Source organism: Cervus elaphus, chromosome 13 (genome assembly GCF_910594005.1).
Source record: "Cervus elaphus chromosome 13, mCerEla1.1, whole genome shotgun sequence".
Lineage (NCBI taxonomy): Eukaryota > Metazoa > Chordata > Mammalia > Artiodactyla > Cervidae > Cervus > Cervus elaphus.
Genome location: NC_057827.1, coordinates 29,314,498 through 29,340,133, shown reverse-complemented (window position 1 = coordinate 29,340,133; position 25,636 = coordinate 29,314,498). Strand labels below are relative to the sequence as shown.

Genomic DNA, 25,636 nt, shown 5'->3' with positions numbered 1-25,636 from the left:
GTTCAGAGCCAAATGAAAGTTCAATAAACATGTGTTTCAAAAATAAATGAATGAGGACTTCTCTGGCAGTCTAGTGGTTAAGACTCCATCTTCCAGTGCAGGGGGTGCAAGTCCCAGCCCTGGTCAGAAAGCTAAGATCCTACATGCCCTGTGGCCAAAAGAAAAAAAAATGTAAAACAGAAGCAACATTGTAACAAGTTCAATAAAGACTTTTAAAATGGTCCACATTTTTAAAAAATCTAAAAAAAAAATAAATGAATGGACGTCAGCTGGTTTGGGGATGGGTCACACATGAGGCTGCAGCGGGGCTGAGTGTTGTGTGTGGAAGGGAGTGATGGCTGTTTATTGGTTGTCTTCCACGTGCTAGGAGCTTCGGATATTCAATCTCTTTCTATTTTTATGGTAGTTCCCTGAAGCAGGTCAAACAAATCAATCCTCAAAGAAATCAATCCTGAATATTCATTGGAAGGACAGATGCTGAAGCTGGAAATTCAATACTTTGACCATGTGATGCAAAGAGCCAACTCATTGGAAAAGACCCTGATGCTGAGAAAGACTGAAGGGCAGGAGGAGAAAGGGATGAAGGAGAGGGAGATGATTGGATGGCATCATTGATTCAATCGACCTGAGTTTGAGCAAGCTCCAGGAGACGGTGAAGAACAGGGGAAGCCTGGAATGTTGCAGTCCATGGGATCGCAGAGTCGGACAGGACCAGTGACTCAACACCACCACCAAGAACAAGGTATTACGCCCATTTTGTATGTGTTTTAGTCACTTGGTCATGTCCGACTCTTTGTGACCCTGTGGACTGTAGCCCGCCAGGCTCCTTTGCCCATGCAATTTTCCAGGCAAGAATACTGGAGTGGCTAGCCATTCCCTTCTCTGGGGGATCTTCCCAACCCAAGGATCGAACTGGGGTCTCCTGCATGGAAGGCAGATTCTTTACCATCTGAGCCATCGGAACAGCCTACTCCCATTTTACTAACTGGAGAAAGAGGCATAAAGGCAGTGAGAAACTCGCCCTAGGTCCTGGAGTTGCATGGGTGTGTCACACTGGCCCCTGGGCCCCAGACTGGGGCTCACTGCCCTGGACCTCCTCTCTCTGCTGCACTTCCTCCTCATCTCCTGGGGCCGCCCAGACCCTCCACTTCCTTCTCTAGCCTTTTCACAAGCTGGTGTTGTGTGTGAAGGCCAGCTGGCTCCCAGCTGACTGCACATGTCTTTAGCAACCCTGTGGGTGTCCTCAGCCTCTCCCCTCATCATCTTCACTCCACTATGCATGTCCTCCTTGGAGCAGCAGCCCAATCCAAGTTGGCCATTATGATTCTGGATCTGGAAACTTAAAAAAATTAATTAATTAATTAATGGCTACACTGGGTCTTTATTGCCGTGTGTGCTTTCTCTGGTTGTGGCGAGTTGGGGCTCCTCTCTGTTGGGGTGTTTGGGCTTCTCATCTCGCTGGTTTCTCTTGTTGCAGAGCATATGTTCCAGGAGAGAGGGCTTCAGTAGTTGTGGCTCACGGGCTTGGTTGTTCCTCCACATGTGGGATCTTCCTAGACCAGGGATGGAACCTGTGTCTCCTGCACTGGCAGGTCAATTCTTTACCATTGAGTCTCCAGGAAAGTCCTACATCTTGCAACTGTTTTGAGAGACTGCAAAGCTGCTGACAGGGAAATGTTGCTTTGTATTAATATAATTCCACAGAACATAAAGATAAAACAGACTGTTTCCTTATAGTCAGTTGCTCTGTGTGGCCATTTCTGCTGGAAGATGCAGTTAGGGATTGGGCATTGGGGTTAAATCATTTCCCCACAGTGCTGGCGGGTTTCTCTGATCCATCTGCCTGATGACCAAAGGTGGGACTTCAAGACAGCTGAATGAGCCTATGGCTACTTTATCGCCTGAATAGCATAAATGCAACCAACTCACATGAGAGTCAAACCCATTACCAACATTCTCTGAAACTATGCTCAAATTAAAGGTTGATGATTGCGACAGGAGGACGTCTACACAAGAAGCATTTTTTAGAAACACTTGCAACATGATTATTTTTGACACGATTCCCATTGACTCTGCTTTTTATTTCACTGAGAATTTCCACATATCTTCCCTCCCATATCAGTTACCTACCTGCATCAAAACTGGTTTATCTTTCCTTTCCTCCTATTATTATTGTGAGTTAGCTGTTGGAAGGCCAACCACTGTTGTTGTTCAGACACTCGTGTCCGACTCTCTGCGACTCCGTGGGCTGCAGCACACCAGGCTTCCCTGTCCTTCACTATCTCCAGGAGTTTTCTCAAACTCATGTCCATTGAGTCGGTGATGCCATCCAGCCATCTCATCCTCTCACATCTCCTTCTCCTCCTGCCCTCGATCTTTCCGAACACCAAGATCTTTTCTAATGAGTTGACTCTTCACATCAGGTGGTCAAAGTATTGGAGCTTCAGCTTCAGTATCAATGCTTCCAATGAATATTTGGGGTTAATTTCCTTTATGATTGACTGGTTTGTTCTCCTTGCTGTCCAGGGGACTCTCAAGAGCCTTCTCCAGCACCACGGTTACCCTGTTCCTTACTGCCTCTGCAGAAACAGTTCTGCAGCCTCACTCTTCTGCATCCTAGAATGTTTCCTCCACTGGACCAGTGCAGTTAGCCCACAGACTTCCCTGATGGTTCAGTGGTTAAGACTACTCGCTTCCACTGCTTCCACTGAATGTTCTGTCAGAGAGGTGAGAAGGCTCACATCCACCATCAGATAGCATCCAACTGAGAAAATCCTTTTGACATTTTTGTTCTCCAGAGTTCCTCTTCCTGGCTGTGTTGCTCCAAGGGCTTTTCTGCCTCCTCCTTGTCATGGCAGTCCAAATGCAGGTTGGAAAAGAATTTCCAGAAAGAGTATTGCAGAAAGGAGTGAGCTTATTAAAAACAAAGAGCTGAGATAACGTGGGCAATGCAAGCACAGCAGGCTGACCTGACAGGCCAGAGAGAGTCAATGCTTTTAGGTTAATATCTAAGTTTTTAAAAACTTTTCTTTTGTATTGGCATATAGCTGATTAACAATGTTGTGATAGTTTCAGGTGAATAGAGAAGGGACTCATCCATACATATACATGTATCCATTCTCCAAACTCCCCTCCCATCCAGGCTGCCACATAACACTGAGCAGAGTTCCATGTGCTATATACAACAGGACCTTGTTAGTTATTTATTTTAAATACAGCTGTGTGGACATGTCCATTCCAAACTATCCTTTCCCCCATCCTTCCCTCACCCCCAGTAACCTAAAGTTCATTGTCTAAGTCAGTGAGAATCTTTCTGTTTTGTAAGTAACTTCATTTGTATCATTTCTTTATAGATTCCACATATAAGGGATGTCATACAATATTTCCCCTTCTCTCTCTGACTTACTTCACTCAGTATGACACTCTCTAGGTCCATTCATGTTGCTGCAAATCGCATTATTTCATTCTTTTTAATGAGTAGTCAATTCTTATAGCCTCAAGTCAAAGAAAATTTCTGCTGGAATGTTGGTGTTAGGTGATTTGTTAGGGTGCTATGGGGAGACTATTGAGGTGGGTGTTTTTGCCTAGTTTGGGGCCAGGAAGCCTGCTGGTGATGATTGGGAGGGTTTTGGCAATGGTTACAAAGGGGCTCCATCAGCTGCAGAGGTGATCTTCATTCTGGGCTCCAAGTCTGTGGCCTTGGTGCAAGCTCTCCCATCTATGGCTTTGGGGCAGGACTCCACACTTCTCTTCCCTCAAACACAGCGGAAACTAGCTTCATGAGCTCTACAATCTCTCCCCTTCTTCTTCTTTCTTTTTTTTTCCAATTTGAATCACTACCCTCCTTCTCTTCCTTTGAGGAGCAACGTAAAGTCATCTTATGCACAGCAGCTTAGGGACTATCTTTTCAGTACTCTGATTTTCATTCTCTAACCCAAGTGAATGACGCTTTCTCCTATCAGCACACTGTGACAGCTGTGACATCAGCCATGCACAGAGTATAGGAGCACCGCACGCTGTGGCCCAAGTGGTGAGTCATGGAGCTGCTCAGTTCATCTGGGGCCAGGCGGAGAGGAGCCTTGTGTCCCATGATGCGAGGCTGGTTTTGCAAGTAATTTTTAAAACAGACCGTGATATGGACAGAACGTTTTCTTTGTAAGGAAGCTGGGTTTGGTGGTGGTGGTGTGTGTGCCCTGACTGCAGGAGAGCTTACTGGCTGGGAGATGCGTGAGGAACCTGCTGGAATGGATGGTTAGTGAATACTTGTTGGTTTACACCTGGGTCAATTAAAATTTCACAGTAGGAACTTTCCCATTCCATGCTTTCACTAGTTTATTTCTCATACTTTTATTGTGAATTGGGATTTCCCTGGTGGTCCAGGGATAAGACTGAGTTCCCAGTGCAGGAGGCTTGGGTAAGATCCCTGGTTGGGGAACTAGATCCTGAATGCCACAACTAAAGATCCTGCATGTCTCAACAAAGATCAACAAGCCTGAGTGATGATGCAGCCAAATAACTGCCCCCTCCCACTATGTTTAAAACCATGGGTTCATACTGATACTTCTATTTTTGTGTGTTAGTTCAAATACTGACACTTCTTTTTTTTTGGCCATATCGCCCAGCATATGGGCTCTTAATAACCCCACCAGGTATTGAACCTGTGCTCCCTGCAGTGGAAGTGCAGAGCCTTAACGACTGGACTGCCAGGGAAGTCCTGGTACCGAGACTTCTAATTACAACATGTTATTTTCTTGGACTCCAAAATCACTGCAGATGGTGACTGAGGCCATGAAATTAAAAGACTCTTGCTCCTTGGAAGAAAAGCTATGACAAACCTAGACAGTGTATTAAAAAGCAGACATCACTTTGCTGACAAAGGTTTGTATAGTCAAAGTTATGGTTTTTCCAGTAGTCACATATGGATATGAGAGTTGGACCATAAAGAAGGCTGAGCGCCAAAGAATGGATGCTTTCGAATTGTGGTACTGGAGAAAACTCTTGAGAGTCCCTTGGACAGCAAAGAGATCAAACCAGTCAATCCTAAAGGAAATAAATCCTGAATATTAATTGGAAGGACTGATGCTGAAGCTCCTATACTTTGGCCACCTGATGCGAAGAGCTGACTCATTAGAAAAGACCCTGATGCTGGGAAAGATTGAAGGCAGGAGGAGAAGGGGATGATAGAGGACGAGATGGTTGGATGGCATCACCAATTCAATGGACATGATTTTGAGCAAGCTCCTGGAGGTGGTGAAGGACAGGGAGCCCTGGCATACTGCACTTCATGAGGTCACGAAGAGTCGAATACGACTGAGTGACTGACAAGAGCAACAACAATTGCAAACCTGCACTAGAGGGTTCATTCCCCAACTCTTTCTTTATTTGTAACTTGTTTTTCCAACAGAGAGAAACCTGGCTCTCACTATCCACAATATCTGTCATTATTGTTCAATTCTAGAATAAAGTCATTTCACAAGTGTTAATATTCACCCCTGTGAAAAACAAATGTACTAACTAGAGTGCAATATTTTTATAAAGTTATTTTTGTCTTTGGCCTTATGGTATACAGTCAAAATACTCTTTTCCAAAGTTACTTAACTTAGTTCTTTTCTTCTCTACCCACTTCTTTGTAGTTATGTTAATCATTTACATTACAGTTCAGTTTGTTTGTCCCTGCATGTATTCTAATATTTTGACATCTCTCCACACTTGGCTTGCATGTATATGTATGTAGAACATTATAATGGTTTCAATTTGTCCTAACTCTTATCAACATTTATCTCTGATTTTTTTGACTGTTGACACTCTAGTGCAAAGTGGTATCTCTCTGTGGTTTTGATTTGAATTTTTCTAATGACTAATTATGATCTTTTTAAGTGCTTATTGGTCATTTGGATATTTGATATGGAGAAATGTCTATTCAAGTCCTTTGCTCATTTTTAAATAGGATTATCTTTTTTTCTTAAATTGCTGAGTTTTATGAGTTTTTGTATATTTTAGATACAGGTCTCTTTTAGATATATGACTTGTGAATAGTCTCTCCCATTCTGTAGGCTGTTTTTTCATTTTCTTGATGGTGTCCTTTGATGCACAAATGTTTTTAATTTTGATGAAGTCCAATGTACTTTTCTTGCTTGTGGTTTTGGTGTTATAACTAAGAAACCATTGCCTAATCCAAGGTGATGAAAATTTGTGCCTATGTTTTCTTCCAAGAGTTTCATTTGAGCTTTTATATTTAAGCTTTTTAAAATCTATTTTGAGTTAACTTTTGCATGTAGACATTCAGTTGTCCCAGCATCATTTGTTAGAAAAGACTATGCTTTCATTATAGAATTATCTTGGTACTCTTGTAAAAAAACAAAAACAAAAAAACGCACAATTGACTATAAATCTAAACACTTATTTCTGGATTCTCAATTCTGTGACATTTTCCTATTTCCCTTTAATCAAACACTGTACTGTCTTGATCATTGCAGGCTTCAAATAACTTTTAAAGTTGGAAAGAGTGAGTTTTCCAACTTTGTTCTTCAAGAGTGCTTTGGTTATTCTGAGTTCCCTGCATTTCCATATGAATTTTAGGACTGGCTTATTGGTTTCTGCAAAAAGGCCAAGTTTGATAGGTATTGCATCGATTCTATAATTTGTGGAGTATTACTATCTTAAAAATACTAAGTCTTTCAACCTACAAACATGGGCTGTCCTTTTGCTTATACAGGTCTTTCTTTCAACAATGCATTTGGCTTTCAGAAGTTTAACACCCTCTTTGTTAAATTTATTAGTAAGTATCTTGTTTTTACGCTGTAGTGGTGGTGGTTTAGTTGCTAAGTCATGTCCAACTATTGTGACCCCATGGACTGTAGCCTGCCAGGCTCTTTTATCCCTGGGATTCTCCAGGCAAGAATACTGGAGTGAGTTGCCATTTCCTTCTCCAGGGGATTTTCCCAACCCAGGAATCGAACATAGGTCTCCTGCATTGCAGGCAGATTCTTTATCAACTGAGCTACAAGGGAAACCCCTTTCGATGCTATAGTAAATGGAACTGTTTTTTAAATGTCAGATTGTTCATTGCTAGCATATAGAAATATATATTAATCAGCTTTCTTCAGAGAAGCTGATCCTATAGAATATAAATATATATGCCTTATATTATATATACTTAATAATGTATCTATTAGCTTTTGATATGTGTATATATATAAATATATACATATATATATATACACACTATGGTTTTTTCAGTAGTCACATACAGATGTGAGAGTTGAACCCTAAGGAAGGCTGAGCACCAAAGAACTGATGCTTTCGAATTGTGGTGCTGGAGAAAACTCTTCAGAGTCTCTTGGACACTAAGATCAAACCAGTCAATCGTAAAAGAAATAAATACTGAATATTCATTGGAAGGACTGATGCTGAAACTAAAGCTCCAAAACTTTGGCCACCTGATGCAAAGAGCTGACTCACTGGAAAAGACCCTGATGTTGGGAAAGATTGAAGACAAAAGGACAAGGGGGAGGTAGAAGATGAGACAGTTAGGAGCATCTCTGACTCTCTGGGAGATAATGAAGGACAGGGAAGCCTGGTGTGCTGCAATCCATGGGGTGGCAGAATTGGATACTACTCAGCCACTGAGCACACCCAACAGATTCTGTTGAGCCAGTGATGCCATCCAACCACCTCATCCTTCCAGCTTCTGAAAAAGAAAAAGAGGAAAGCACTGAAACAGTAGGGAAAGGAAGCAGGGCACAACCTTGAACAGAATGACACAGCCCAAGGACACAACATAAATTGATTAGATTAGAACCAAATAGGTCCAAGGTGGCATGTCTCAAGAGATCTTGAGCTGCAAGACCTTGAGCCTCAGTGTAGGCTCATTATAACACATCAGAAAGTAGATAACACACCCACCAACACCAAGACAAGGCTGACCACAAAGGTCAAAAAGTGGGCAGTGGCCCACTTTCTGGAAATCCCCACCCCTTTCCCAAAATAGCTGGAATAGGCCTCCTACTTATTAGTCTATGAATTTACCCACCCCTATAACCCAGTAACCCCCGAACCCTGAGGCTGCTCTTGCTCTCTGAGCGGGCTCACACTGTGGACTGTCTCCAAATAAAGCCACTTCTTACCTTTCACTTCATCTCTCTCTTAATTCTTTCCACAATGAGACATCAAGAACCTGAACTTCTTTAAGACCAGAGGCTAGGTGTAAGATCTCAGTTAACAGATCATGGTTTCTGGTCCCGATCTGAGTTACACAGTTTCAGAGTTACTACAAACAAAAATGGTCGTTTTCCCTTTAGCTAGTAGGACTGCCACGTCATGTGAATTTCTCAACTCCACCTGCCTCTGCTTTTTCAGGCCCCAGTACTGCAGGGGCCGTGGCACCCAGGGAATCGACAGGCCGAGAGGTCAGGCGTGTAGAGCTGTCGCCGCTGCAGAACCAGCGAGCGGCAGGGAAACCCCTTCCCTTCATCTGCTGGGGGTGGGGCGCGCATCGATCGCGAAGGCGGCACGACGCCGGGTCGCCAGGGCGGGAGGCGTGGTGCACCCGGGGCCGGAAGCGGAGGGGGTGGGGGGCGCGGCCAGACCCACCCTTGGGCCAGCGGACCTCGCGGAGTGCGGCCTGGGGCTGGGTCGCACCAGGAGATGGCGGCAGCGGTGGCCGTGAGCGGCGCCAAGCGGAGCCTGCGGGCCGAGCTGAAGCAGCGTCTGCGGGCGCTAAGCGCTGAGGAGCGGCTGCGCCAGTCTCACCTCTTGGCCCAGAAGGTGAGAGACCACGACGACAGCCACCTCCGCGCCGGGGCTGCAGCTGGGCGACGCCAGACCTGCGGATCTGCGCAGGCGCGGCCCTTTTGGGCGCACGCACGTCCGCCCGCCGCGCGCACGTTCGCTGAGCGCGCGCGTGCCATGTCCCCGTGAGCGCGCGCGAGTCCCACTGTGGGTGTCGGGGTGCTGTTGGGCACAGTGTGACGGGAATCAGCGCGGCGTGGAGAGTTATGGGCCTTGTGAGGGAGAGGATGGAGGTGGGTGACAGGGTGCTGAGGCAAGAGCAGCGTGAGAACAGAAAGATCTGGAGGGCGGGACCACCTGGGTCCAAGGTGCCTTTAGTGACGCTTAAAGAATTATAGGGACTTCCGATGGTTACGACTGCGGACCTCCCAATGCAGGGGCCACGGGTTTGATCTCTGGTCTTGGAGAACTAAGATCCTTCACGCTTCGTGATGTGGCCGAAAAAAAAAAGTTATGAGAAAGAGTCCATAGCAGTAAAATGACCAGAGAAAGATACAGTTACTTCAGAGGAGCAAGTGCAAAATAGGGTGCAGAGATGCTCAAGGATGGAAGCCCTTCGGGGCCTGTGGAGGGCTGGGCCCTGTCTCCGTGGCCTCGGGCCTATCCTTCTATGACGCTGTAGGTGAACGTTAAGTACATTTTTGAATTAATGACAGAAAGAACTGATTCTCATACTCAGTCTGCTCAAGAAGATAGGAAGCAGGAGAGAGAGGGAACGGATTCCAGTTTCCTGTCTCTTGGTTTTGGTGCCTCCAGTTTGTTACTTTCGCGGACTAACTTGCTATACATTGATACTTTGTTCATGTGATGATACCAGGTTCTCTTATCAGTAAAACGGTCGACAGATCCTGTCCCAGAGGCATGTGCCAAAGGTGTCTGTGAGACTGGTTTTTGTTGGACACCAGAGGGGGGAAAAATGAGTGTCCTGTGAATAACTAAATATTAGTGATTCTGTGTCAAACTAGTGATCCGTCTTCCTCAACATGCGGATGTTATATTTGGATGTTATCAGGATGTTAATATACCAATGTTATATTTGGTAAATATATTTGTTAAATTAGCTTCTTTGCCTTGATGTGCCTTGAAATTAGATGTGCCATAAGAATTTCCTAATTACCCTTCACTATTCTACCATCCATTAGTTTCTCAAATTCAAAGTTCCTATGGTTTAAAACAGTAAAGCGAATACAAGCATTTCATTCCACTCTTTGTGTATATAGGTGTGCATGAGGGGGGTGCTCTATGCAGATGTTAGTTTCTTCAAACTCAGTATTTTTAGCGATTTTGAGGAAGGCATTGGTTGCTTTAGTGAATGTAGAGACGCATACCATCTTATCCTTACTCTCTAGGTGCTTAAATTTTAGCTAATTAATTCACATATACTGAACCCTTTGTTGTTTAGTCGCTAAGGCATGTTTGACTCTTGTGATCCCATGGACTGTAGCACACCAGGCTCCTCTGTCCATGGAATTTTTCCGGCAAGAATACTGGTGTGGGTTGCTGTTTCCTTCTTCAGGGGATCTCCCCGGACCAAGGATTGAACCCATGTCTCCTTCACTGGAGGAGCCATCAGGCTTTACCACTGAGACACCAGGGAAGCCCATTTTGAACCCTACTGTGGCCCATACTTAGCCATGTGCTTGGTTATAGGATGAAAAAGATAGGATTGTTGATCTAAAGGAGCAGTCTGAAAGAAGAAACAGGCATGTGAATAAAGAATTCCAGTACTTTCAGATAATCTGGATCTGGTGAACATCAACTGTAGAATTATAATTTAGGGGAGGGGGACTCAGAAGGCTTTCGTTCTATATGGAGATGTTTGAGATGTTTTTTGTGGTACAAGATGAATTTTGTCAGGTGAAGGGAAGGTAGGATGAATGAACATGTACAGGAATAATTTGGCAAGAGAAGGAAAGGCACAGTTGAACATGGATTTTGGAGCTCTGCAGATCTGGATTAAATCTGGCTACACTGCATTTTAGCTGCCTAGGGCCTTGGACAAATCCCTTAATCATTCTGAGCCTCTGGTTCCTTATCTGTAAAAGGGATAATGCCATCCTTCCAGACCTATTATGAGGATTATATAAGTGGCTAAGGGATGTATTGATAAATCCTGTAGGAAGAGAATATTGGCAGCACTTTTGGAATATAGGTTGGGGATGGAAGAATGAGGAAAAAATATATGGAGGGCAGTAAGGGGCTGTTGTGATAGTTTAGATGAGAGATAATAAAGCTGTAAACAAGGGTGTGGATGGTGAAGCTGAGTGGAAAAAGGCAGGTGAATGGGAGACTATGCAGTGAGACCCAGCAGGATTGGGCAATTAATTGGATGACATTAGAAAGTACTGGGAATGGGGAGTCACTTATGATTTCAGAATTTAGAGCTGGAGGTAAAGGTTTATTTATTTATTTTTTAATACTTATTTATTTGGCTGTGTTGGGTCTTAGTTGAGGTACATGGGCTTAGTCGCTCCCCAGCATGTGGGATCTTAGCTCCCTAACCAGGGATTGAACCTGCTTTCCCTGGATTGCAAGGTGGATTTTTAAATATTGGACCACCAGGGAAGTCCTGATAAAGGGTTTTTAACATTACTAGGTGCAAGGAATATAGGTGTTGGAGTGGATTTTGAAGGGGCATGGGGAAAATAAAGATGAGTTCAGTTTGGTTTCTTTGTCTTATGGTAGATTAGAAACAAAACACTCGAGGTGGGAATAGGAGCCATATAGAGACAGGACCACTGCTAGTAGTACACTGACAGCTGAGCGCTGGCATCTGAGGAGAGACCCACAACTCTCAGTAATAAATACACTTGAGCCCATATACCCAGATGTACTCATATAAGACGTCTATTTCATAACCAAAGATTTCATAACTTACTGTATATGATGAACTCCAGTATTTTCTATTTCATTTGCTGATTATAACTCACTGTTGTTTCATGACCAACCCATGGATCAAGGCCCAAAATATCAACGTACTGGGACTAGAACAGTGATTTGCCATAATGTGTGTTCAATACAATAAAGGTATTAAATGATGTCTTTCTCCAATAATTTTAAAGTAGGCATATTCTTATTGACACAGAAATTTTTAAAAAATAATTTAGAACTGTTACCAGAAAATGATATATAGTAAAGAAATTAAACTTTATGCTGTAGTTTGACTTCTCAGCAAATAAGATGAGGAAATGAGTGCCCAGTACTCATTTTATCTTACATCCTATGTGCCAATTTCTTTCTTTTTTAAAAAATATTTATTTATTTGACTGTGCTGGGACTGCTTCCCTGGTGGCTCAGATGTTAAAGAATCTGCCTGCAATGTGGGAGACCTGGGTTCGATCCCTGGGTTGGGAAGATCCCCTGGGGAGGAGGGCATGGCAACCCACTCCAATATTCTTGACTGGAGAATCCCCATGGACAGAGGAGCCTGACAGGCTACAGTCCATAGGGTCGCAAAGAGCTGGACAGAAGTGAGTGAGCACACAGGAGGGACTTAGTTACAGCAGGTGGTATCTAGTTCCCTGACCAGGGATGGAACCCAGGACCCTTGCATTGGGAACACAGAGTCTTAGCCACTGGACCAACATGGAAGTCCAACTCCTGAATTGTTTTAATTTTGGTAATCTTAATTTCCAAGTATTTAAAAAAATTCTCTTTCTTTCCAAAGCAGCCTTTTGCCCTATAGATGCATCTATATTCTTGAACTTGTCTGAGAAGACTAATTAGAATTAAAAAAAAAAAATCCATGTTCTCTGAATTATAATTATCTGTTTCCTGCTGGATCACTCCCCTCACCTCCCCTTTTAAAAAATCCTTCTAAAAAATAAAAATCCTTCTAATTAGTGTTTGGCTTTCTAAAATGTTTGATGAACCTTTATTGTCTGTACATATTTATGAATGAGGGTGTGATCACTAAAATGGGGATTTCCTTTGCTTTTAGTAGTCACTTTGGAATTCTGTGGTAAGAACGGATTCTTGTCTGACCTATATCCTTGTTCTCCCAGTGTTGTAATCTGTTGCTCTTATCTGTAAATATTGTCCCATCCAGGGCTTTTCTGGTGGCTCAGTAGTAAAGAACCCATCTGAAAATGCAGAAGATGCAGGTTCCATCCCTGGGTGGGAAAGATCCCCTGGAGAAGGAAATGGCAACCCACTCCAGTATTCTTACCTGGGAAACCCCATAAACAGAGGAGCCTGCCATGCTACAGTCCATGGGGTTGCAAAAGAATTGGACAGGACTGAGCACTTATGTGCACGCATGTGTATGTGCACATAAATGAGATTTGAGGAAGAAAGGTAAGTGTGTATACACAGTCTCACACTGAATTTTAACTGATGTTTGTTACTGCTTGTTCAGGTTTTGATTTTCTATGTTCTGCTTTAAAGAGCCCAAGACAGACACTTAACTTTCCCGGAAAGTACTTGGGTGCCAAAAGCCTCAGGTCTGCCCAATATCCAGGTCTCACAGTTCCATTTGCTTTGCCCACTTTGGGCCTGATAACAGCTTTGTAACTGCTCAGAAAGATGGAGTTAGCTTCCTTCCTTGGCACTGGTTTGGTGTGCTTTGTCTACTTAACTCTGAGTCCTTTTTTATGAGGAATAACTGGACACTGTGCCTGTGTCTTTCTGGCACTCATATTTATAAGCCACCTTTGCAGTCACTTTTCCTTCTTAGCTCGGAGAACAGGGCAGAACAGAAAAGGAAGAGAAAGGGAGCTGAGGGCTAACTTCAGAGACTGGGGATGTTCTGGGATTATTAACATTTCTATAGTGAGCAACGCTCAGCCCATTGCTCCTGCTTCTTGTTAAACTGAGTACAAAAGAATGCTTTCACCCAGGTCCTCCTTATTAACACAACGTGGCACTCATTTTAGAGGGCCTTTGCTTCTCCAGGATCCCCCACCTTCCATCTTTGTGAACACTTTTATTTTTTATATTATTAAAAAAATTATTTTTGGTGCACCTACTAACCCTAAATATTCATTGGAAGGAATAATGCCCAAGCTGATGCTCCAATACTTTGGCCACCTGATGTGAAGAGCCGACCCATTGGAAAAGACCCTGATGCTGGGAAATATTGAGGACAGGAGGAGAAGGGGGACAATAGAGGATGAGATGGTTGGATGGCATCACCGACTCAATGGACCTAAGTTTGAGCAAACTCTGGGAGATGGTGAAGGACAGGGAAGCCTGGTGTGCTGCAGTCCACGGGGTTGCAAAGAGTTGGACACGACTGAGCAGCAACAACTGTGGCATGTGGGATTTTAGCTGCCCGACCAGGGATCAACCCTTGCCCTGTGCAGTGGAAGTCTTAACCACTGGACCATCAGAGAAGTCCTGGTCTTTGTTAACATTTTAACATTCATTTGAATAGAAGAGCTTTAGCAATTGGGAGGGACATGGGTAGTGCCAACAGAATTGTATGGCATGTCGTCTGCACCAGGGAGTTTATAGACTGGCTAGGATGCTCTGTTTAGGACTCACAAAACAATGAATAATTGACTTAACAGCAGCAGCACATAGCTGTTAGGTTGTATAGTGACTCTACACATAGTAAGGGTTCTGCAGCAGTCAGGAAAAGTTAGGACTTGAATTGGGCTTAAGTGGTGGAATTTGAGAGGAGAGAAGGCTGACAATCTAGGGAGTAAAGAAACTTGTGCTGGTTGGGGGTTGGGGGGTGGCTTCCCTGGTGGTCCAGTGCCTAAGACTATGTACTTCCAATGTAGGGGGCTGGGTTCCATCCCTGGTCAGGGAAATAGATCCCACATGCTACAACTAAATACTAAATATCCCACATGTCGCAACTAAGATCTGATGCAGTCAAATAAATAAATATTAAAACAATGACAACAACAGCCACAGAGGAAAAAAAAAACAAGCTTGTGGGAGCCAAGGTTCAGAGTTAAAGCAGAGACTCTCAGGGAAAGAGAGAAGTCTGCTAGAGTGGGCACTACACACCTCCCTCTTAATTGCTAAAGCTCTTCTATTGAAATGAATGTTAAAATGTTAACAAAGACAAGGACTTCCCTGTGGTCCAGTGGTGGTGGTCAAGTTTGGAATTTTCCATATTTTTAGAGAGCAGGGTCCCACCGTGACCTTTTAATGAAGTTTTGCATCTGCTAGAGTAGGAAAAGATCTGGGAAGATTGAGGGCAAAAGGAGAATGGGCCAGCAGAGGATGAGATGATTATATAGCATCACCGACTCAGTGGGCATGAATCTGAGCAAACTTTGGGAGATAGTGGAGGGCAGGGGAGTCTGGCGTGCTGCAGTCCATGGGGTCCCAAAGAGTCAGACACGACTTAGAGATTCAACAACAATAACAAAGAGTAGATGTGCCAGAGAGGCATTAAGGGATCAGAGAAGTAAGTGTTGGGTCCAGAAGTACGAGTCAGGCTTCAGGATGCAATATTATTTGACATATTTTTATCACTCCACTGTTTGTATGTGTGTTTTTGGTTAAAGAGTTTGGAGAAGTCTGAGAGAAAAGGGAGGAAGTGTTAAACCTGTTAAGGGGAGCCACTTGTTTTAAAAGTATCATCTGGGAAAATTTAACTGCCATCATTTCTTGCTTAGGTGTTTACCCATAGTGAATATCAAAAGTCCAAAAGGGTGTCCATCTTTCTGAGCATGCCAGATGAAATTGAGACAGAGGAGATCATCAAGGACATTTTCCGACAAGGCAAAACCTGCTTTATCCCGCGGTACCAGTTGCAGAGCAATCACATGGATATGGTGAAGTTAGCATCGCCAGAGGAGATCGCTTCACTGCCCAGAACTTCCTGGAACATTCAGCAGCCTGGGGAGGATGCGGTCCTGGAGGAGGCCTTGTCAACAGGTGAGCGTTACAATGTTAGAACTGCCACCTTAGGATGCTGTCCTGCTGCGCTGGCTGTTAGACCTCTGATCTGCTTGTCGTGGTCGAGTCGGGAGGGTCACTTTTTCTACAGGGATGAATGTGCATTTCACTTATGTTCCAAGCCACCCACCTAACCTGACTTAGGGTGAGATGCCCTCTGTGACATGTCAACTGTAATAGTGAAGTATCAAGATATTGTTAGGGGCTTCCCTGGAAGCTCAGTTGGCAAAGAATCCATCTACGATGCAAGGAGACCTGGGTTCGCGCCCTGGGTCAGGAAGATCCCCTGGGAAAAGAAATGGCATCCCACTCCACCTTTCTTGCTTGGAGAATCCCATGGACAGAGGAGCCTGGCGGACTGCAGTCCATGGGGTCACAAAGAGTCAGACATGACTGAGTGACTAAGCAGGACGAAGGTATTGTTCCTTTTCACAGACTGTTGCCCTGAACTTCTGGGTTGGATAATACATTTTTCCTAAATAATACTTGATTTCCCAGGACTTCCCTGGAGGTCCAGTGTTTAAGAACCCGCCTTCCCTGCGGGTTCAATCGCTGGTTGGGAAACTGAGATCCCACATGGCTTGGGGCAAATAAACCCTCCGGCTGTAGGAAGAACCCTTGTGCTTCAGCAAAGGCCCAGCGCAGCCAAATTAAAAAAAAAAAAACCTGCATTTTCCGTGGTTTCAGTTGCAGTCTGTCTGGTAATTAGTGAGTGAGTGAAGTCTCTCAGTTGTGTCCAACTCTTTGCGACCCCATTAACTGTAGGCTCCTCCATCCATGGAATTTTCCAGGCAAGAATACTGGAGTGGGTTGCCATTTCCTTCTCCGGATCTTCCCATCCCAAGGATTGAACCCAGGTCTCCCACATTGTAGGCAGATACTTTACCATCCGAGCCACCAGGGAAGTCCACCAGGGAAGTCTGGTCATGAGTACGTTATTATTAATGCTGTAAGCATTTGTGTCTCCAGCACAGACTTGTCAACTCCTTGGGCGTCACATGGTCATCTCACACACAACATGTTCCAAAGTGAATCATGCTCCCTTATGCCTCCTGTCTTGTGTTTCTCTTAGTGTATTGTACGATCACTCACCCAGTTGACCACGTCAGAAGTCTCAAGATCACCCTTGATTCTTCTCTTTCTCGCATGTTCCATGTGTGGCCCATTGCCAACTCCGGGTGATTTTACTTGTTGTTCAGTCACTAAGTTGTGTCCAACTCTTTGTGACCCCATGGACTGCAGCCCGACAGACTTCTCTGTTCATGAGATTTCCCAGGCAAGAATTCTGGAGTGGGTTCCCATTTCCTTCTCCTGGGGATCTTCCTGATCCAGGGACTGAACCCAGGTCTCCTGCATTGGCAGATAGGTTCTTTACTACTGTGCCACCAGGGAAACCCCTGAGGATTAATACTTATTCAATCTATCCACTTCTCTCTTATCCCACTGCAGTCCAAGCCACTATCCCCCCTTGTCTGGGTTATAATAGCCTCCCAACTCTTCTTCCTCTCCACGCCTTGTATTCTGTCCTCCCTCTCAGTCATATTATTTATATAGTCATTGCAACAAGATTTCTGAAATGCAAAGTTGACTTCTTCTCTCCCCAGTTTAAAGTCTTGCATTGACTTTCTGCTGCCCTTACTTTGAAGTAAACATTCCTTAACAAGATTCTTCCTGGACTTCCCTGGAGGTCCAGTGGTTTAGATGGACCTTCCAGTGTAAGGGGTACAGGTTAGATCCCTGGTGAGGGAACTAAGGTCCCACATGCTGCAAGGTATGACCAAAAAAATAAAAATGAAACAAAAAATCCAAGGGTCTTCCTGATTGAGCCTTGCTATTCTTTCCATTTGTACATCTTTCTACTCCCTTACTTTATCATCTGAATTCCAGCCCACTCTGAATCTCTTTCAGTTCCCCAACCCTATTTAAAAAAAAATTGAAATATAGTTGCTTTACAATATTGTGTTAGTTTTAGGTGTGTAGCAAAGTGATTCAGTCATACATATGTTACATATATGTATTTTCTCCATTGTTGTCCATTAAAAGTTATTTTAAGATTTTTGAACATAGTTTCCTGTGCTATATAGTAAATCCTTGTTGCTTATCTATTTTATGAATAGTAATTTGTGTCTGTTAGTCCTATACTCCTAATTTATCCAAACCTGTTTCCCCCTTTGGTAAACATAAGTTTGTTTTCTGTGTCTGTGAGTCTGTTTCTATTTTGTATGTAGATTCATTTGTATTATTTTTTTAGGTTCCACATACAAGTGAGATCATATAATATTTGATATTATATCCATCCATGATGGGCTTTGCCAGTGGCTCGGTAAAGAATCTGCTTGCAATGCAGGAGCCACAGGAGACATAGGTTGGATCCCTGGGTTGGTCAAGAAGATCCTCTGGAGGAGGAAATGACAACCCACTGCAGTATTATTGCCTGGAGAATCCCATGGACAGAGGAGCCTGGTGGGCTACCATCCATGGAGCCACAAAAGAGGTGGACATGACTGAGCGACTAAACAACAATAATAGCATATCTTGCACCCTGCACCCGCAACTCCTCTGCACCACTGGCTCTAAGGTGCCTGTTCTTGTCCTCTATCCTCTGTCCATTTGACTGAGGTCACCTGTGCCTTCAGCAGCAGGAGCAGCGTATGCTGTGGAATTGCGATCCACCTGGACTGCAAGCCCTCAGCTTCATTTCTTATGAGCTGAATGCCTTCAAGGAGCAGTTAAACCTCTCTGAGCACTGTGTATGTATCTTTCTTCAGGGGATGGTAGTAATGCTTGCCCTCCTGCCTCACCAGGTAGATGAACTGATCAGCTTATGTGATTCATCCTTCTGTCCCAGGGGTATAGAATGGTGCCTGCCACATTGTAGACACTTCACAAATGTTAGCTTCTGTGTTTCTTCTCCTCTTCTAGAAGGTGGACTTTGGATAAGAGTCAGATGTTGCATAGGATGATCTGAACAGGTGGCTACTTGAATATAGTCAGGAAACTTAGATAACAAGAGATGTCTTATTTTATCTTTTACTCTCATTCTTCCCTTCATAGTAAATAGAACTAGATCAGCATCTTTCTGGGGAACCACAAAAACTGTTCCCAGAGGTAGGAGAAAGGATTCTGCCTGCTTAATGGACCATGGGCACCTCGCAGTGTAGGATATGAGCTGATCACACCAGACTGCATGGGCAGGGATAGCTGGATGGACATTTCACTGCTGTCCGTGAGGACTGTTATAACAGACAAATTGGTGAAAAGATTAAACATGTGCACACTGCTATATTTAAAATGGATAACCAACAAGGACCTACTGTACAGCACAGGGAACTCTGCTGAATGTTATGTGGCAGCCTGGATGGGAGGGGAGTTTGGGGGAGAATGGATACATGTATATGTATGGCTGAGTCCCTTCTCTCTTCACCTGAAACTATCAAACTATCACTACATTGTTAATCGACTATACCCCAAAACAAAATAAAAAGTTAAAAAAAAAGATTATTTACAGACATGGAAAATAGCATCCCAAGAGCAAAAGCAGGAAGTCATGGGGCAGACGTGTGGGACAAGGAATCTATCCATTTATCTAGGATCGCCCAAGTGTAATGGGAGATGCTATGGGCGAGGTGATTGGATGAGAGTGTTGTGGCTGTGCCCCCATTAAGGATGTGGATGTTACCTTTAGGAGATTGTTATTGACGGAGAGTTTTGGGACATAGGGAGTCATGGTGAAAGATGGATTTGGACCAGCAGGGCCTGGAGCTGGGATGACAGTTGGAATTCCAGGAGAAATGGCATCTTCAAAAAGTTGAGCTGAGGTTTCTGGCAGGATACAGAGCGGGCATGGAGAAGTTTATCAAGTTCCTGTAGAGGATTTTGTGGAGATGTGGCCATGATAATGAACTTAGCAAGAAGAGCAAGGAGAAAGAGAGAGAAGGTTATGCATAGGATGTGTTGAAAGGAATGTTAGAAAGCTCCGTTTAACTGCTGGACTGTCACACTTACTGTTTTCAGCTTTCTCTTTAGTATTAAAAGGAGCCCTCTGGCCAAGCTGATTATATTGTCCTACAAAACCCAGGATGGACAGTCTGAGTTCAGAGCATCCTAAGAGGTGTCTGTGGCCCAGCTGCCGCCTCCTTGGCCAGAGGTAAAAAGGATGTTTTGTGAAGGTGAACTGAATCCTCAGTGCCTAGCATGTACTTTCAGTCTCAAGAATAAATTAAGGCCTTTAGAGAATCCTCTTTCCTCATTTTTTTTCAGGGCCTAGTTCCTAGGCTTTTATTTTTTTGCCAGGGGGTAGGGGAGTGTCGATGAAGATTGTACAGCTCAGCGTCTGCCCCATCTCCCAAAGTTAACCTTACCCTGCCAATTCCCTTGTTGCTGACTCTGATGATAGTGTCCTGTGTGCACCTTACTGTCCTTTTTCCAGCTGCTGACGTTGTTTCTACTTCCTTCTACGGGAAACTCTTTCCTTATGTTCTGTGACGTGGGTCCACAAAGGAAGGCAGGAAAAGATGTGTGCAGGTGTGTTCTGGGCATAATGACAGAGCTGAACTCTAAGCTCAGGAGGAGGACTTAGAGGGGGCGGAGTCTAAGCCAGAAGTCACTGTGATTCCTGAGAGAGATGAGCAGAGCAGGGACAGGGAGGGAAGGTGACGGTCAGTGGCCAGAGCCCTATAGCAAGTTGGGATTAGAGTAGATGAGCAGGTTTCCTCAAGAAGGTCATGCCTGTCATTGGAGGTGTGCTCAGCCAGGTTTTGGCAGGCAGGGGTTGGCAGGTGTGCTGAGTGCCCAGGAGAAGCTGAGTTCATTTCGCAGTTCCGCAGGCAGTCAGAACAGCTGCTGATAGTGGGGGGCCAGCCCTTGCTGGTACGTCTTTGCCAGCAACGCTGTGTGCGTGGTCAGTCCCTGCTAAGCTGGAGGTCACTTGGACCCCCCCAGGACAGCCCTCAGACCACAGGACAGCCCTCAGAAGGCTGAGGCTCGGTACAGGATGGCCACCAGGTAGACGGCTGGGTTGGGTGTGTTCTGCTGCTTGTGAGAAACGCTGGTGTGTATGGCTCCCCGCCAGGGGCTGGAGGGTCACTCCCTGGACTCACAGAGTCCACGGAGCTCCTCACGACCTTTGTGGCCTTCTGCACACCTCTAACTGTGGACAGCTTTTTGTAACTTTGAAGACCCTGCCCTCCTCTCTGAGCCCTGTGGTGACAACACCATGGCCATTTCTGGTCCTTGTGTCCCTGGGAGAGTTCTGGCCAGAGGACCAACCACGGGACCCCATCTGGTACCTTCGGAATGTTCCTGAATAGGTCAAAGGTCGCATTAACGTGAATCCAGGAAAGCAGGACAATTTGGCCTCCCCGCTTCTGTAAGAGGGGAGATGAAAAGGGTCAGCTTGGCCCTCCTAACAGCTCACCCTACTGCTGCTCGTCGACTTTGACAAGAGCTCTGTCCTTCCTGATTTCCCTCTGACCCTCTCCCGCTCTGCCAGTTGTCAGCACACTAGGACATTGGCTCCCAAACTTGGCAGGAGTGTGTGTAGGGTCATCTGTATGCTTAGAGAAAGAAATTAAGAGAAAAAGGACTTCTTAGGCCCTATCCTTGGAGATTCTCTTTATCTTCTTTAACATTTATTTTTATTTATTTGTCTGTGCCAGGTCTTAGTTGTGGCATGTGGGATCTTTAGTTGAGCCATGTGAACTCTTAATTGTGGCTCGTGGGATCTAGTTCCCTGACCAGAGATAGAATCTGGGGCACCTGTGTAGGGATAGCAGCCTCTCAGCCACTGGACCACCAGGGAAGTCTTGAGATTCTCTTTAACTAGGTGTGGATAGGGCCTGGGAATCTGGCATTTTCATACATGTATACATGAAAAATGGAGAAGGGCATGGCAATCCATGCCAGTATTCTTGCCTGGAGAATCCCATGGACAGAAGAGCCTGGTAGGCTACAGTCCGTGGGATCGCAGAGTCAGACACGACTGAAGCAAATTTAGCATGTATACTTGAAAGAACTGCCAGAGGATGGATGATGGGCTTACTAGTTGCTGAGTAATTTTTATTTCTTTCTTTGTCTTTTTAGTTTTTTCAGAATTTCTACAGTGATCGTCTATTTCATTAAAAGTCAGAAAAGAAATACACATCATTTATCAATCCTTATATACACTACCATGTGTGAGATAGCTAGTGGGAAGCTGCTGTGTAGCACAGGGAGCTCAGCTTGGTGCTCTGTGATGACCTCGAGGGGCAAGGGTGGGAGATCACGCGGGAGTGGACATATGTAAACATACAGCTGGTTCACTTTGCTGTACAGAGAAACTAACACAACATTGTAGAGCAACTGTACTCCAAAAAAAAGAGAAAAAGGACGTCGTTGAAAAACAAAAACCAGATCGGGAAGTGATCAGTCTTTTCCTGCCCACATTGGACATTGTGCCATGGTAGGGTCTGAGGAGAAAGATGGGTGGGTTGTTACTGACGTCTTGCACCTTGATAATGAACTCCAGTGGGGGCTCTGGGGGTCAATTGGCGGTCTGATCCACGGCTTGGGCCAGTAGCACGTACTGTGCCTTCCCCTCCTGGCCCAGGCTCTTGGTGACATGGATATTGCCTGTGGCCTCATCAATCACAAATACAGTAGCTGCCCCCTCTCCGGTCAGTGGGTACCTGGTGTGGCCCTCGCCCCTGTCCATATTAACCTTCCTTATAAATTTGCTCCTCTTTTCCACAGGGGGACTTGACCTCATCTTCATGCCGGGTCTCGGGTTCGACAAACAGAGCAACCGTTTGGGACGGGGCAAGGGCTACTATGACACCTACCTGAAGCGCTGTCTGCAGTCCCAGGACGTGAAACCCTACACCCTGGCCTTGGCTTTCAAAGAGCAGATCTGCCTCCAGGTCCCGGTGGATGAGAATGATGTGAAGGTAGACGAAGTGCTTTACGAAGACTGCTGAGCATCTTTGGCTCTGACGACCGCAGCTGAATAATCAAGGTTTTGTGCCAGAAAAAAAATGTATTTTCTCTTTGTCAGAAATTAGTAGAAATTGCACACTAATATGAATATGGGCTATATTGTTTTTAATGTAAGATACACCTAACATGAAACCAGTTTTAAAAATCAATAGCCTTGTGTGTAATAGAACATTGATTAAAAGAGAGGCTATCACTGTGTGATTTTCAATTTAACTTTCTGGCCTTAAAGTCCCAGGTTGGTCCATCTGCTTTGTGGTGGTGGTGGTTTAGTTGCTCAGTCAAGCCTGACTCTTGGTGACCCCATGGACTATAGCCCGCTAGGCGCCTCTGTCTATGGGATTCTCTGCAAGAATACTGGGGTGGATTGCTGTTACCTCCTTTCGACCCAGGGATTGAACCCAGGTCTCTCACATTGCAGGCAGATTTTTTACCACTTGAGCCCTTAGGGGATCCCCGGTTCTGCTTTGACGTGTAAGCTGAACATTCATGAGGCGCTGTGCTCCAATTCAAAGTCTGAGGGGAAAGGAAACTTATGGGGAATGGACACTGTCATGAAGTCCTGTCAGGGGTCTGGGTCAGTCTGGCGGGCACACAGAGACCCAGCAATTACTGAATGACTTGGGGTTTGCTTTGCATTCAAAGTTCCCCAAGAATATTCTCCCCTTTCATCATGACTTCACTTACTCAACCTGAAAATTGTGTCTGACGCTTTCTAACATTTGATGGACAACAGACTGAAACCTTTTATGATTTAAATATTTAAATCTGGTTGATGTGTTCCCATCTCTGCTGTTCCGGTGTCAGTCACTGATGCATTTAAGTCACTGGTGTCTTAAAAGGATGCATTTGAATCAGTTCTAATGGGATAGATGAAACTGGAGCCAGAGTGAAGTAAGTGAGAAAGAAAAACAGCAATAGAGTATATTAACGCATATAGATGGAATTTAGAAAGATGGTAATCATGACCCTATATGTGAGATAGCAAAAGAGACACAGATATAAAGAACAGACTTTTGGACTCTGTGGGAGAAGGCGAGGGTGGAATGATTTGAGAGAATAGCATTGAAACATGTATATTACGATATGTGAAATAGATGACCAGTCCAAGTTAGATGCATGAAACCGGCACTCAAAGCTGGTGCACTGGGACAACCCTGAGGGATGGGAGGGGGAGGGAGGTGGGCGGGGGGTTCAGGATGGGGGACACATGTATACCCGTGGCTGATTGATGTCAATGTATAGCAAAAACTGCCACAATATTGTAAAGTAATTAGCCTCCAATTAAAATAAAAAAATAAAATAAAATAAAGGTCTGGTGTCCTGCAAGTTGGATGTTATTTCTGTTGATTGGTGGTGTCTGCTCAGGAAATGAGATTTGAGCTGATGGTTGGTAGATGGCATCACAGCCAGGGAACAGGAGTCTCTTGGGGAAGTCTGGCTATAGCCAGAGACCCAGGAGGCTTCCAGGGTGCTGCTCTTTCACTCACGTCCCACACCGTACCTATCCCCAGGTCCCATTGCTTCTGCCTCTGAGCATGCATACGAGCTCAGTCTCTTCAGTTGTGTTTGGTTGTCTCTTTGAAACCCTATGGACTGTAGCCCACCAGGCTCTTCTGTTCATGGGCTTCTCCAGGCAAGAATACTGGAGTGGGTTGCCATGCCTTTCTCTAGGGGATCTTCCTAACCCCAAGATCAAACCCATGTCTCCTGTGTCTCCTGGATTGCAGGCGGATTCCTTACCCACCAAGCCACCTGGGAAGTCTCTCTTAACCTGTTCCCTCCTCGCCTCGTCCTATTGTCCCTTTTGTCCAGACTCTGAGTGTCTAAGCTGAACTAGGCAAGAGCCCCGCCCTGGGTTCCTGCCTTTTGTCTACTTCTCTTCCCTTTCTTTCTCAGACCACAGTCACAGTGATCTTACCAGACATGAACCTGACCACAGAGGACCCCTGCTCATCTCCTTCCAGGCTCAGCTCTCCCGGCACTCTTCCCTGTCCCAGTTGTGTGGATGACCACACAGCTCCTCAAACGCCACCAGTTTCTTCCACCCTTCCTGCCTCTTGGGCTAATTTTTCTCTGGCTGCAGTGCTTCTCCCTCTTTTGTTCATCTGGGAGACTCCAGTTTATCCTTCAAGACAGCTCCATTGCCTCCTCTTCTGTGAAGTCTTCCCCTGTCCCTTCACTTACATAAGTGGCTCTGGGCATTTTTCGCATCATCACATCATCCTTCATGTCAGTTTAGTTGTCATGGGACCTCCCATGCCGATCCCGTGGTTAAGAATCTGTCTTCCATTGCAGGGGATGTGGGTTTGATCCCTGGGTCAGGAAGGTCCTCTGGAGAAGGAAATGATCGCCCACTCCAGTATTTTTTTTTTTTTCTTTTCAAATTTATTTTTATTCTTTAACACCAAAAACGTTTTGTATTGGGGTATAGCCAATTAACAACGTTGTGATAGTTTCAAATGAACAGTGGAGGAACTCAGACATACATATACATGTATCCATTCTCCCCCCAACCCCCCTCCCATTCAGGCTGGCACATAACATTGAGCAGAATTCCATGTGTTATACAATAGTTTTTTGTTACCCATTTTAAATATAGCAGTGTGTACATGTCCCAGCAAGATGGTAGGAGGGGCAAAAGCACATATAGAATCAAACCCCATGCCCACCAGAGACACTCAAAGGGCTCAAACAAAACCTTGTGTGTACCAGGAGACTCCACAGAGACTGAGCCAGACCTGCCTTTGTTTGAGTATCTCCTGTGGAGGCACGAGTCAGCAGTGGCCTGCCACAGGGGCAGGGGCTCTGAGTGCAGCAAAACTGGGTATGGCATAAGCCCTCTTGGAGGAGGTTGCCATTAACCCCAACATAGTGCCACCAGAACTTACACAGGATGGGGTAAACAGACTCCTGGAGGGCACAAACAAAACTTTGTGTGCACCAGGACCCAGGAGAAAGGAGCAGTGACCCCACAAAAGACTGACCTAGACTCGTCTGTGAGTATCCAGGAGTCTGG

At 45.0% G+C, this 25,636-nt stretch overlaps 1 protein-coding gene across 2 annotated transcripts; it reads left to right on the top strand.

Moving 5' to 3' along the window:
* The first annotated feature begins 8,560 nt into the window (after positions 1-8,560).
* On the top strand, positions 8,561-22,994 carry LOC122706813 (5-formyltetrahydrofolate cyclo-ligase-like). Of its 2 annotated transcripts, none has more exons than XM_043922311.1 (3): positions 8,561-8,766; positions 15,366-15,627; positions 22,378-22,994. In XM_043922311.1, exons 1-3 carry the CDS (start codon positions 8,647-8,649, stop codon positions 22,599-22,601), a joined length of 606 nt encoding a protein of 201 aa, XP_043778246.1. In that variant the 5' UTR covers positions 8,561-8,646; the 3' UTR covers positions 22,602-22,994. The 2 variants fall into 2 exon arrangements, with proteins under 2 accessions (XP_043778246.1, XP_043778247.1); XM_043922312.1 differs by lacking the exon at positions 8,561-8,766 and adding an exon at positions 8,894-9,023.
* The last annotated feature ends 2,642 nt before the right edge of the window (positions 22,995-25,636 follow it).